At 56.7% G+C, this 11,807-nt stretch overlaps 1 protein-coding gene across 1 annotated transcript; it reads left to right on the plus strand.

The window, feature by feature from the left end:
- Positions 1-11,522, plus strand: TSPAN1 (tetraspanin 1). Its single transcript, XM_045026574.1, has 8 exons — positions 1-138; positions 618-682; positions 5,086-5,286; positions 6,027-6,101; positions 7,041-7,139; positions 8,069-8,212; positions 9,563-9,646; positions 10,454-11,522. Exons 2-8 carry the CDS (start codon positions 626-628, stop codon positions 10,505-10,507), a joined length of 714 nt encoding a protein of 237 aa, XP_044882509.1. The 5' UTR covers positions 1-138; positions 618-625; the 3' UTR covers positions 10,508-11,522.
- Positions 11,523-11,807: the final 285 nt, after the last annotated feature.

Here is an 11,807-nt window from a genome sequence, read left to right on the forward strand (position 1 = left end):
GCGCACCTGGGGACAGGACAGCAGGGCTGGGTCTGGCTCAGGTAGGACAGGCTCCCAGTGCTACAGGAGCATCGCCGGGGTTGGGCTCTCGAGGCTGCTTTGGATTTTATTTCCTCCCCTCTGGATTTGATCACTAAGGTGAGCCCTGCATTCCCGGTGTGACCCTTCCCTTCTGCAGGTGGGGGGCTTGATTGGCAGGAGAAACACAGCGAGGTTCAGATCTTAAGGGGGACGCCCTGAGAAGGGAGTGGGGCTGGGGAGACTTGAGGGCTGCTGCAGCTGGGCTGGGAAACTTCCCTCGGACTCTTTGAGCAACAGTGAAAGAGAAATTGATTTGCCCCGGCTTCCTCTTTCCCTCTGCCGCAGAAAGAGGGGAGTCCTTTGGGTCTTCCCTAGTCTTTACAAGCCCCCCTGGCCGGTAACTGAGCAGTCTCCGGGACTTGCTAAAGGGCTCGCTGCGGTGTGAGGCACGGCTCTGCCCTAAAACTTCTCGCTCAGAGGTTTCAGAGTAGCAGCTGTGTAAGTCTGGATCAGCAGAAAGAACGAGGAGTCCTTGTGGCACCTTAGAGACTAACAGATTTATCTGGGCTGTGCTGATCTCTCCCTTTTCTTTTCAGGAGCAAAGATGGGCTGTTTCAGTTTCCTCAAGGTTATGATGATCTTGTTCAACCTGGCCATATTTGTAAGTACCGGCCGCGTTTCAGGCTGTTTCTCTTCGCTGCGGGAGCTAGATTTCAATGCCAGCAACTGTCCAGAAACTGTGGCTCTGATTATTTTTTAAAAAGAACGAACCTGCCCTTGTTCTCAAAGCTCTGCTGACCCCGGGGAACTTCGGGATGAGCACCGTGACTGCCTCTCGTGAAACCTACGGCAGGGGTTGAGCTGGACAAGCGGTTTGCAGTGCTTTCCAGAGTCCCTTTCTCGATGTGCTCCTTTGTATGAATTCAGGGGAAAGGCGCGTCTGCCCAGCGGGCAGGGCGGTGACTGGCATCTCGTGTGGACGCACTCACGCCAGCTGCGCTCTAGCGAGCTCGCTAGAAGAACAGCGAGCATGTCGCAGCGTGGCCGCAGCCCGCCCTAGAGCATCGGCACGGCTGGTTCTAATGAGTTAATTAGAGTACAGGCGGTAGGCCTGGCTCGTGGTCTCTGAACGCTGGGGATTGACCGTACTGTATATCGCTGGGTTTAAGTTGTAAAGGGTCCAAGCCAAGGTGATCGCGGTTCAGTCTGGGCTTGCTTGGCAAACTGGCTTGCTCCGAAGCTCTCGTGGTGGCTGCAGGGCTGTGACGCAGATAGATCGTGTCAGACCGTAAGTGGTCAGTTTCTATGCTGGAGCGTGTTGCCCTCTGCAACCTCCAATAGACCAGAGCCTCAGGCGATCACCTACATTGGCCAGCTAGCCGCATAGGACACGTAAGCCACTTCTCCAGCAGGGTCCTCTCCAGGGCACGGGCGGGCTAACCAGCCTCCTTTCCTTAAGAGCCCCACCCCAGAGTTGGCCAGAACAAGACCTGCTGGAGCGGTTCCAGGAAACGGAGGCGGTGGATGGATTCTGCAGCCTGCGTCACGGCGCACCTGTTCCCAGTACCTGGATTTGCTTTGAATAAGGCCACGGCTTATTATGGCTCCGGACTGAGACAGTCTCTGACGGTCCCTGATTGTTCTCCTCCCACGCCGTAGGCGACAATCGCACCCGTGGCACTGGAAGGAGAGCAGGGGATGCAGTGACACCAGGATCCATCCAAACGCTCTTACTCCTTTGCAACCTGTATCCAGCCGGGCCACCCTGCTGGTGGAAATCTATCTGCTCCCTGGGAGCTCCACCACCGCAGAAGCGCGTTTTATTTTCTCTGTCTCTTTCACTCCCTCGGTACAGTACGAACCCTTATGGCCGGGATTCTGCCCTCCTGGCTACTGGCCCTGCCGTCTGCGTGAGGTACCCTGGAAAGCCACAGGGGCCAGGGGCTGGCTAGAAGGTTGTCTACAGTGTCGCTCTGTTCTGACCCCTCCGACTTGGGGCTCCGAGGGTGGCGTCCGAGGCCGGCGGATTAGAACTGCACCGAGTTATACTTGGGGAGGATGAGAAAGCGGGGTGAAGGCTCTGCCCTCTCCTCTTTCCCCCTCCGGCCTCCCCCTGTCAATGGGCGGACTCCCGGGCCGGCCAGGAGATGCTCTGTCTCTCTCACTTTGCCAGGTAGGGGGTTGTTATAGGGCCGGCCAGAAATCTTCCATCAAACCTTTTTTTTTTTTTCCAAAAGGAAAATTTTCCTTTAATTGAAAATCCAGGGGAAGCCTCTGCTGTCCTGGGGGGGGGGGGGGGGAACCCATCAGAAAACCCACTCTTTTGTTTTGTCTACATTTTCGGCCGAGGGGTGGGGTGGGAAGGAATCCCCTTCTTTCTCCAGCCAGCTCTGGGTTGTAGCTCTCTCTGCCCTAGGGTGACCAGACAGCAAGTGTGAAAAATCAGGACAGGGGGTGGGGGGGTAATAGGCGCCTATATAAGAAAAAGCCCCAAATATTGGGACTGTCCCTATAAAATCGGGACATCTGGTCACCTTACGCTGCCCCCACTGGCCCCGAGGATCTACTGGGATCTGCTGCCATCTTTCCAGTTACTGACGCTTTCCCCCCACGTTCCCGGGGGCACCTGACCATGAATAGCGCCAAGGCCAAATCTTGAGGGTGGGGCGTGAGACTGGCAGGGAGATGCAAGAACAATGGTTCCGTCTCTTCCCCCCCCCGACGGGCTGACGCCTCTGCTCCTCTCGGGTTCCTCCCAGGTGGCTCTGATGGAGGGTTTCTCCATCCTCCTCTGCTCTGGATCCAATGAGAAAAGCTCAGCTGTGGGGGTTATAATGGAGGTGACGAGTGACTCCTCTGGTGACTTTGTTTTCCCCGCTCCAAAGGACACGGCTTCATTCGCCCGGTGGACAAGGCCGCCTGCTCTCGCTCAGCTGGCGTGTGTTCAAAGGCAGAGCTGTCTCTGTGGCGCTGGGGGGACGGTGGAGCTGCTCTGCTCCTGCGGCGTCGCACAGGAGAAGCAGTTCTCCCAGCCAGAGGGAAATAGTTCTCTTCCGTGTATTTCTCCCCCTGGGCTTGGCTAGGAGATACGGACAGGGAGGCTGGCTGCCTGGGTCCCTGCTAGCCCAATGTGGCTGGAATGATCAGTCCGGGAAAGCTCTTTGGCCTGTGTGATTCTTCCTTTCTTCTCCCAACCGCTCTTGCTGTGGCCCTCAGAGACGGGCTGAGGTCCTTGTCTCTCTACATGGACCCTCACAGGGGGAAGCTTGTCTGATCCAAGGGGCAGCGCCTCTGAATGCGGAAGCGCGTGTGGTCTCCTCCTGGCTTGTCCCGAAGCCGAGGCAGGCCCAACCTCTGCTGAAGCCTGTGGCTAGTCAGGTCCTAAGATGGCTGCAAAACACGGGAGGCTCCAGAACGCTCGTTCACTTGGATGCCGATGCAGGGATGAGGATTCTGCCCTCCCAGCCCGAGACAGTGTTCTCCTCCGGAGTGATCTGACCTGCTGTGTGGTGCTTCTTGTGGAGTTGTCTCTGCTCTGATGGTCCCAGTCCTGAAAGGTGCTGGGAGGAAAACAGTGTCTTCCAAGGGGAGTCGGGGGTGAGGGTGGGGGAAGAACACCTAACTGGCTTCAAGACTGAGCTGGATAAGTGTATGGAGGGGATGGGATGATGAGGTTGCCTATAATGGCATGTCACCGATCTGCGACTGGTAGCAGCAAATATCTCCAATGGCTGGTGATGGGCCACTAGATGGAGAGGGCTCTGAGTTACTACTGAGAATTCTTTCCCAGGTGTCTGGCTGCTGGGTCTTGCCCACACGCTCAGGGTTTAACTAATCACTATATTTGGGGTTGGGAAGGAATTTCCCCCTGGGTCAGACTGGCAGAGACCCTGGGGGGGTGTTTGCCTTCCTCTGCAGCGTGGGGCACGGGTCACTTGCAGGTTTAAACTGTTGTCAAAAGTGGATTCTCTGTAACTTAAAGTCTTTAAACCATGATTTGAGGACATCAGTAACTCAGCCAGAAGTTTGGGGTCTATTTCAGGAGTGGGTGGGTGAGGTTCTGTGGTCTGCGATGTGCAGGAGATCACACAAGATGATTGTGATGGTCCCTTCTGTCCTTAGTCTGTGAGGAGGAGGAATGGGTTGGATCGCTGACTTCAGACCCTTTCCGTCCGGCGTGAGGGGCCCTTCACGATGTGTTGTCTGTAATGGCCCCGTCCTAGGCAAGGAGCTGACTGGAGGGGGTGAGGCTGGTGCAGTGGCTGGGCTCTCCTTCCCACCCCGCCAGCAAAGCATTATTCTCTTATCAGGGTTTATCTGCCCCACCCCATGCTGGAATGCAAGTGCAAAGACCTGTCCTGGGAAAGCAGAAGGTTGTAATCTCCTCAGCCAGTGTCAGGCATTAATCAGAGGAAATGACTGACCCTGGGGTAGAAATCAGGAAATTCCCTGAGACCCGCATGCTGTGTCAGAGCTTTCCTGGGTTTCCCAGTTCCAGAAACGGCCCTGGCCAGTGACTGAGCAGCTGTTCCCAGCCTAACCAGGGGGTCTCCAAATCTCTCTTGTGCAAAACACAGTGCCCTCAGCCCCGCCTCTGAGCCAAAACAAATCACACTGGCTTCCTTGCCTACCGTGAACCCCTCCCCTGTGCACTTGGGTGAATCGACAACACAATCTGTCTCTATAGAGACCAGTGGTCAGGGCCTCGTTTCATGGTTGCTCTAGGGGAGCTGGATGGCACCGCTTTCCATGCTTGCTAACTCACCTGAGATTATCCCCCAAATCAAGAGACCTCGAATCTGCTCCATGAGCCCTTCTCCTGTTTTGCGAAAGGGCCAGCCCTGGGTGATCCGTGCGTGCTGGGGAGAGCAGAGCAGCCTGTGAGCTAGAGAGGAAGGAAGTCGCAGTTAGCATGAGATCAGAACGTTCACAACTAAAAGGGAAAGGAGAAGATGGTTTTGCATTTCTAGCTCCCGTCAATATGGTGCTGGCTCCAGATGCTGTGTCCCTTAGTCCTTCCCAAGCCACGTCTGAAATAACACACGCCTCCCTCTTGCCTCCTAGCTTGGCGGAGGGACGCTCCTGGGTGTCGGGATCTGGGTCGCCGTGGACGGGAGCTCGTTCTCCAACATATTTGGCTCGTCCACCGCCTTGCAGTTTGTGAACGTGAGCTACTTCCTCATCGTCATCGGCGCCATCCTGGTGGTGCTTGGCTTCCTGGGATGCTGCGGGGCCCAGAAAGAGAGCAAATGCCTCCTGATCATGGTAAATCTCCAGCTCTGGGCGGTGTGAATCTGTGCCCGCTCTGTCTGCCTAGCCCGCTTGTCGAGCTGCAGGGGGGGCAGGATGGTGGCAGAAGGGGGCTTTGTACCTCCAGGAGGGAGTTGAGGTCTGTCAGGCCAGTGACCTGCATTTGCAACCTCAATCTGGACATGGGGGGACACAGCTGCTGCCTTGAAACAGGGTGGATTTGATCCCAGGATGGGGCCACTCAATCCATGTCTGAGTATTGGGGAGGGATAGCTCAGTGGTTTGAGCATTGGCCTGCTAAACCGAGGGTTGTGAGTTCAATCCTTGAGGGGGCCACTTCGGGATCTGGGGCAAAATCAGTACTTGGTCCTGCTAGTGAAGGCAGGGGGCTGGACTCATTGACCTTTTGGGGTCCCTTCCAGTTCTAGGCAACATGTATATCTCCGTATACTATTAGTATTGAGCGGCCCCCTCAAAATCCCACGCTCCAGGGCAAGCGACATGTTTCTTTGGACGCAAGGTTCCCTGCTTGATAGTAAACCCTGTCTCGCCCAAGTCGGGGGAGAGCCCCGTGGTAACAATCTCTCGGCCCCTTTGTCACCAGCTGAAGCTGGCTTGGCCTCACCCAAGTTTCTCCCCGGGGCTGCACCCGGCCCTGCTAAGCACCCCAGGAAGCTGGCAGCGTTGTGGCCAGCCCCAGCTAGATGGGCTCGGACTCCGTCCCGTCTCTGACCGCCGCGTTGTGTCTCCTCTAGTTCTTCTCGATCGTGCTGATCATCTTCATTGCTGAGATTGCTGCTGCGGTGGTGGCGCTGGTCTACACGTCTATCGTAAGTCAGAGGGGGGTGGGCGGTCACGGTCCCCTGGAGGGACAGATCGCTCGGTCTCCTTTGCCCGTTCCTGGAAGGACTTTACTCTAGGCCTTCTGCTAAGGGGGACGCCGGAGGAGCTGAGATCGGTCCTCCCTGATGGGGGTTTACCATTGACTAGCAGCTCCTCGGAGGACCAGGTGGAACAGTGGGTGCTGAGGGTCTGGCCTCACTCATGGTGTTAGTGGGACAGAAGGGAAGCTTGCCCTGTGCAGGAATGCCCTACCCCTGGGGCTAGTTTCTCTCAGGAATTAGTCTCTCAGTCCGGCCCAGAAAACGGCCTGGCACGCAGTCGCAAGGCCTGGTGCGACGCAGCCCTGTCTAGGTGGGGGGCGAGGCTGCCCAGTGTTGTAGGGGGGTGAGGGGCTGGGGGAGGATGTGGATTTAGTCTATTCACACCCCCCCATTCCCTGCAGCATCAGTAGCATGCACGCTGCAGCGTGGGTCCTGGGAATTGAAACAGAGGTGGAAAAGCAAACGCTGCAGGCGATGGCAAAGCAGATGACAGCTCTGGCCCGCTCTCTGTGGCAGCAATCCTGAGCTGCTGCCAGGAATGTCCTGTGCCGTAGGCCAGGGTGGTGTCAGACCCGCTCGGGGACGGTCGTTCCTGTTCTCACTTCCTGCTTGCAGACCTCACGCGTCTTACGTAATGGGGGACTCTTTGACCTGTCGCACAGTGAGCCCGTTCCTGGTGAAAGGGGCCAGCACAGCAAACTCCCCCGGCGTGCCCACCTGCCTGGTATAGCCGGGGCAGCCCCCCTCCCAAATGCAGAGGTTGCTGGTGTACCTGTAGGGACGCCAGGATTCTCCAAGCACCCCATTAAGCCTTGGCCTCTCCCCGCTTTCACGCAAGGCTGTTGGGCTAATGCCCGCTGTGATGGCATCTGACCTCTCTTCTAGGCGGAGAACATCCTGGAAGCAACAGTGACTCCGACGCTGAAGGATCAGTACGGGAAGGTTTCTGAAGTCACAAAGATCTGGAACACCACCATGAGTAAGGTGAGCTGGCCTGCGTAGGCCTCCAGCCACAAACCCTCTGTTTATTTACAAGCTGCCTCTCTCGGAACGGCCTCTCTGGTTAGAGATTGAGGGGAGCCTTCCCGGGATGGGGCAATAGACTTTGCCTTGGACACTTGGGCCTTGTAAAGAGCTTCCCAGAGCCTGATAGCTGGGATTTGGCTCCTTCCAGGGTTGCCTGCCCGGGACAGATCTTCTCTGCCCGCTCGGCGAGCGCAGCTCCTGTGTGAGCCACTCGACTGCATGTTCGAGAAGCTGAAAGTCAACACGCCTCAGCTGACACCCAAGTCTGAGCTAGGAGCAAACGTGCCGGCCCCGGCCCCCTTCATTCTGATCGCCCCCTCGACCCTGTGTCTACCGCTCTTCGGCTGCCGATGGACAGAAGAGCTCCCATCTGAGCCCATCCACTGAGCTTCCCCTCCTGTGCTATGGGTGATGGGGGACACAACTTCAAATGCACACGGGGTACAAGTGTGTGGAACCAACCCCGTTCCCCTCTGTGGCAACCCAGAGCGCCGCCCATTGGGCAGCCATGGCCCCTGGGATGAAATGCACAAGGCTGCAGGTGCCTCGGATAAGTTGTGGTCGCCAAAGGCCCCTCTTCTCTCAAGAGTCGGGGCTGGACCGCAACGCCTGGCCCAGCTCCAGCTTGGGGAACGACATTCTGCCTTCCTCCCGGTTTCGGCTGGCTGCATTATCCCTCATGGCTTCCAATCCTGCCCTAACTGGCTGTCCCATCGCCCCGGACGGCTTCATCCACCAGTGCAGGGCACAGACAGGCCCCGAGGTTAACCGGTTTGTGATCTGTCCGTGGAGCTTTCTGAGGTCTCTGGTTGGGACATGATGGCGAGACCATGGGGTGTTGGGCACGTTCGGTTCCTTGCTCTCACTCCTCTTCCTCCTCCTCCCAGGTGAAATGCTGCGGCTTGACGAACTACACGGACTTCACTGACTCTTACTACTACAAGCAACACAACAACACGTACCCACCGTTCTGCTGCACACCCGTCAACACCTCGTGCAGCGCGACAGCTGCACACAGCAGCAACGTCCAGGTATGGAGACGCAACGGCTTCTTCCTTATGGCTGCAGGACCCCACACGGCTAGAAGGGCCTGGGTTTTGCTGTGGAAACTGGGCCACGGTCCCTGTCTGACATCTGCTCTTGGAGGGTCTGGGGATGTCCCCTTCCCATCGGAGAGGGAGGTGGGACTAGTTTGTGAATCACAGAAGTTTGGCGTAAGGCCGAGGAGGAGCAGGTTTGTACTGCACTGGGGGCCTGAGCTTATCTTCTGTTCCCATCTCTGCCACTGACTTGCTCTGCAACCTTGGCCAAGTCACTTGCCCTCTCTACGTCCCTTGGGGATGAGGACACGTCTTGCGAAGGGCTTGGAGGCCTGTCGGTGCTACACATGAGCAAGGCTGGCCCTGCAGATAACTCTGGCCTGGTCTAGGGGCTTTTGTCTAGATTCTAATAGGTTTATTCTCTTTATACGAAGGTTCTTTAGACACTTGGCCCAAAAATAATAGGGTCACGGAAGACCTCAGCGGGGATGGGTGGGAGGGAGTTGTGTGTAGAAGCAACAGTCCAGGCCATTACGAATGCACGGGGAGTACAAATGTATTTAACGTGCATATCACATTGGTCCAGAAACGAGGCCCAGATCTCCTCCGAAGCTGGGTCCCCTTTCAAACCATCACATGCACACACTATATGGCATTCAAACCTAGCGCTGTTTGTCCCTCCTAGTGACTGTCTTAGGAACCAGACTCTATAGATCACGTGTAACTAAAGTAGCTGACCCAGCACTATTCATTATATTCACGTAGGACGTACAAATCCTACTTAACCCTTTGCACGAGCACTGACCTTTCTGCTTGGAGTTATTCTCAGCGGCGGAACGGACCCCCTGTTGCGATTAGCATCCAGTGCGTTTTTGGACATCTCGACTGGGTGCTTTTAATCTGGGAGTGGGAGGGTGGGGAGGGGAGGCTGTGCCCAAACCAAATCCCCCCAAAGCGGCCTGACTTCTGTTAATATTGGGGTCCTCCTGGGTGTTTCTAGTTAGGCACCCAAAAATCACTCCACCTCTCAGCTGAACTGAGCCCTACTGATCCCTGAAGTGCCCGTATACGATGGGTGTCCTGCTTGGTATATACCGCCAGGGCACCGCCAGGCGCACTCCCTCCCTTCTCAGACAACAGCGTCCGCACTCCCCATGGGACTCCCTTCAGAAGCACTCAGCTAGTCGCTCGGTGCCGGCAAAGCCCTGGTGCAGCAGGTGAACTAGAGCGGGAGCTGCGTCCTTCAGCTGACGGGGCATTCAGCCGCCTTGCTCCAACCGGCTTCCATGGCTTGCTTGGCTCCGGCTCTTTCTAACCGAGCTGGTTTCCCTTTTCCCCTAGGGTTGCTTCCATCAGCTGCTGAGCGACATTCGCAAGAACGCGGGCGTGGTGGGGGGCGTGGCGGCAGGGATCTGTGCGTTAGAGGTAAGTCCCACGCTGGCTCCTGGCTGTAGAAACTAGGCGGGGATAGGGTGACCAGACAGCAAGTGTGAAAAATCGGGACGGGGGTGGGGGGTAATAGGAGCCTATATAAGAAAAAGACCCAAAATTCAGGACTGTCCCTATAAAATCGGGATGTCTGGTCACCCTAGGCGGGTACGTAGGTCTGCGCGGCTGCCGCCCCACTGTCTCCCCTCCACTGCTCCAAACAAGGGGGAGAGGCTGGAGTCACTGACTCCACCTCTGAGCTCTCCTCGTTCTGGGCTGCAGGCTCAGGCTTGTTTCCTCTGCTCCCGGGGCGCCCGGCCACGCTGCCAGAGCATCTGTGACCACCAACGGCTCCAACCCCAGCCCGGGCACGCCGGAGCCCGGCGCCTGGGTTGGGATCAAGGAGGGGGAGCCACGAAACAAGAGGAGGCGGGGAGGCCAGGGGAAAGAATGGGCAGAAAGGAAGGTGGCGGCAGCTACTTGAGGACATGGCACAAGGCTGCTCGCCCGCTGCAGCGGTAGCAGCTTAGCCGGGGCAGGTAGGAACCGCCGAGGCAGCCTGACGTCCAGTCCTTGAACCTCCGCCTGCGCCCGGCCTTGACCGTCAGCGCCCGTTTCCCAAACCGAGCCCGGCCTCCGTGTCGTGGCGGGGAAGCAACAGGAGGGGGAGGACGATGGGGCACAGGACACGCTGACCAGTGGGTTACAGTTGCGTGATCCAGAGGCTGCGTCTAGCCAATGAGGAGAAAGAAGAAAAGGCCTCCCTGGCAACAGGAGATATTAAACCTACTGACCTCTCTTTAGATTGCCGCCATGGTCGTATCCATGTACCTGTACTGCCAGCTGGATAAGAAGTGAGGCCTGGAGAAGGCGGCGGGTCCTTTTCCCCTGGGCAGAAGAGGACGAACGATACATTCTTGCCTCTGTCTTGAGAATCAAACATTTCTTGGGCCCAACACACTCTCTGTCCTATGCACTGTGATTAGTTTTTAAATGATCTCCTGAGCTGACAGCTGTAGAGCGTGTGTTTTGTGTGTGTGTGTGTGTGTGTGTGTGTGTATATATATATATGTATATTTTACCTAGTGTGACGTATCGATAATGTGTACATACAAACACTTCCGAAGTGGAAAGAGCTTCCGTTTCATGCCGGAGCTCCTGTGCCAAAGCCTGGCGGGGCAACGGATGCCGCGCCGTCCCCTCCGTGGTCTATGTGATCTTAGCTAGCTGCGGGGAGATCTTGCTAGGAGATGACCAGCCCAGACTGCAGCTTGTGCTCCTTTTCCCAGCCCTCCTTGCTCACCAGATCCTTTGGCCCAGTCTAAGTGTGCAGGGCTAGGTTCTGCCCGGTGGTTGGCTGGTGTGAACCAAGAGTCTTCCAATGACTGTGATGAAGCTACCGCTAACTGGCAGCAGAGCAACTGCCGTAAGAGTGTAGATTGGTGGAGAAGGCTTGGACCTCCTGGGGGGGGGAGAGAACGTCCAGCCAAGCTAGAACAGGCCATCGCGTCCTTCTTGCTTTAAGTGTGTAGGCCAGAGGGAAGCGTGTAGGCCAAGGGAAAGGGCCTCGGGCTGCTCCGGCCTTGACTTTTTCCCTGTCTCTCTCCCTTCAACTCTGTCCTGGGCCACCCTCCTCTCTTCAGCTTGCGCACCCTCCCACTTGAAGGCGTGGGGCTGGGTTAGATGGCACAATGCAATGCTGGGAGCTGACCAGGGGAGCCCCTGCCGACTGAGTCTGTCCTGTATATTTTTACACTGTGAAGACCCCCTCCCCCCCCCCTCAATTAATTTATAATCTCAAGTGTAAATTATTTTCTGAATGTGGAATGAAGGTTTGCGCACAATATGTTCCAATAAACTCTTTAACCAAGGACTCGACCGCGGGGTGCTGTCGTGCTGCCATCAACTAGCCAGCCTCGGAACTTTGCTGGCCCCCATCCCCCTTGTACAGCTGGGGAAACTGAGGCACGGAGACATTAAGTGAGTTGCCTAAGCGCATGGAGGAAATCTGTGGCAGAGCAGGGGCTCCCACCTCAGTCTCCTAAGGTTTAGGCAAATGTCCTAGTGACTTGGCCGTCCCTCCTGTTTCCATGCCAGCCGACCACTTTCCTGTGCGTCTGTAGGAACCTGGGGGAAACCAATAAGCCAGGCCTGACTG

This window comes from Mauremys mutica, chromosome 8 (assembly GCF_020497125.1).
Source record: "Mauremys mutica isolate MM-2020 ecotype Southern chromosome 8, ASM2049712v1, whole genome shotgun sequence".
Classification (NCBI taxonomy): domain Eukaryota; kingdom Metazoa; phylum Chordata; order Testudines; family Geoemydidae; genus Mauremys; species Mauremys mutica.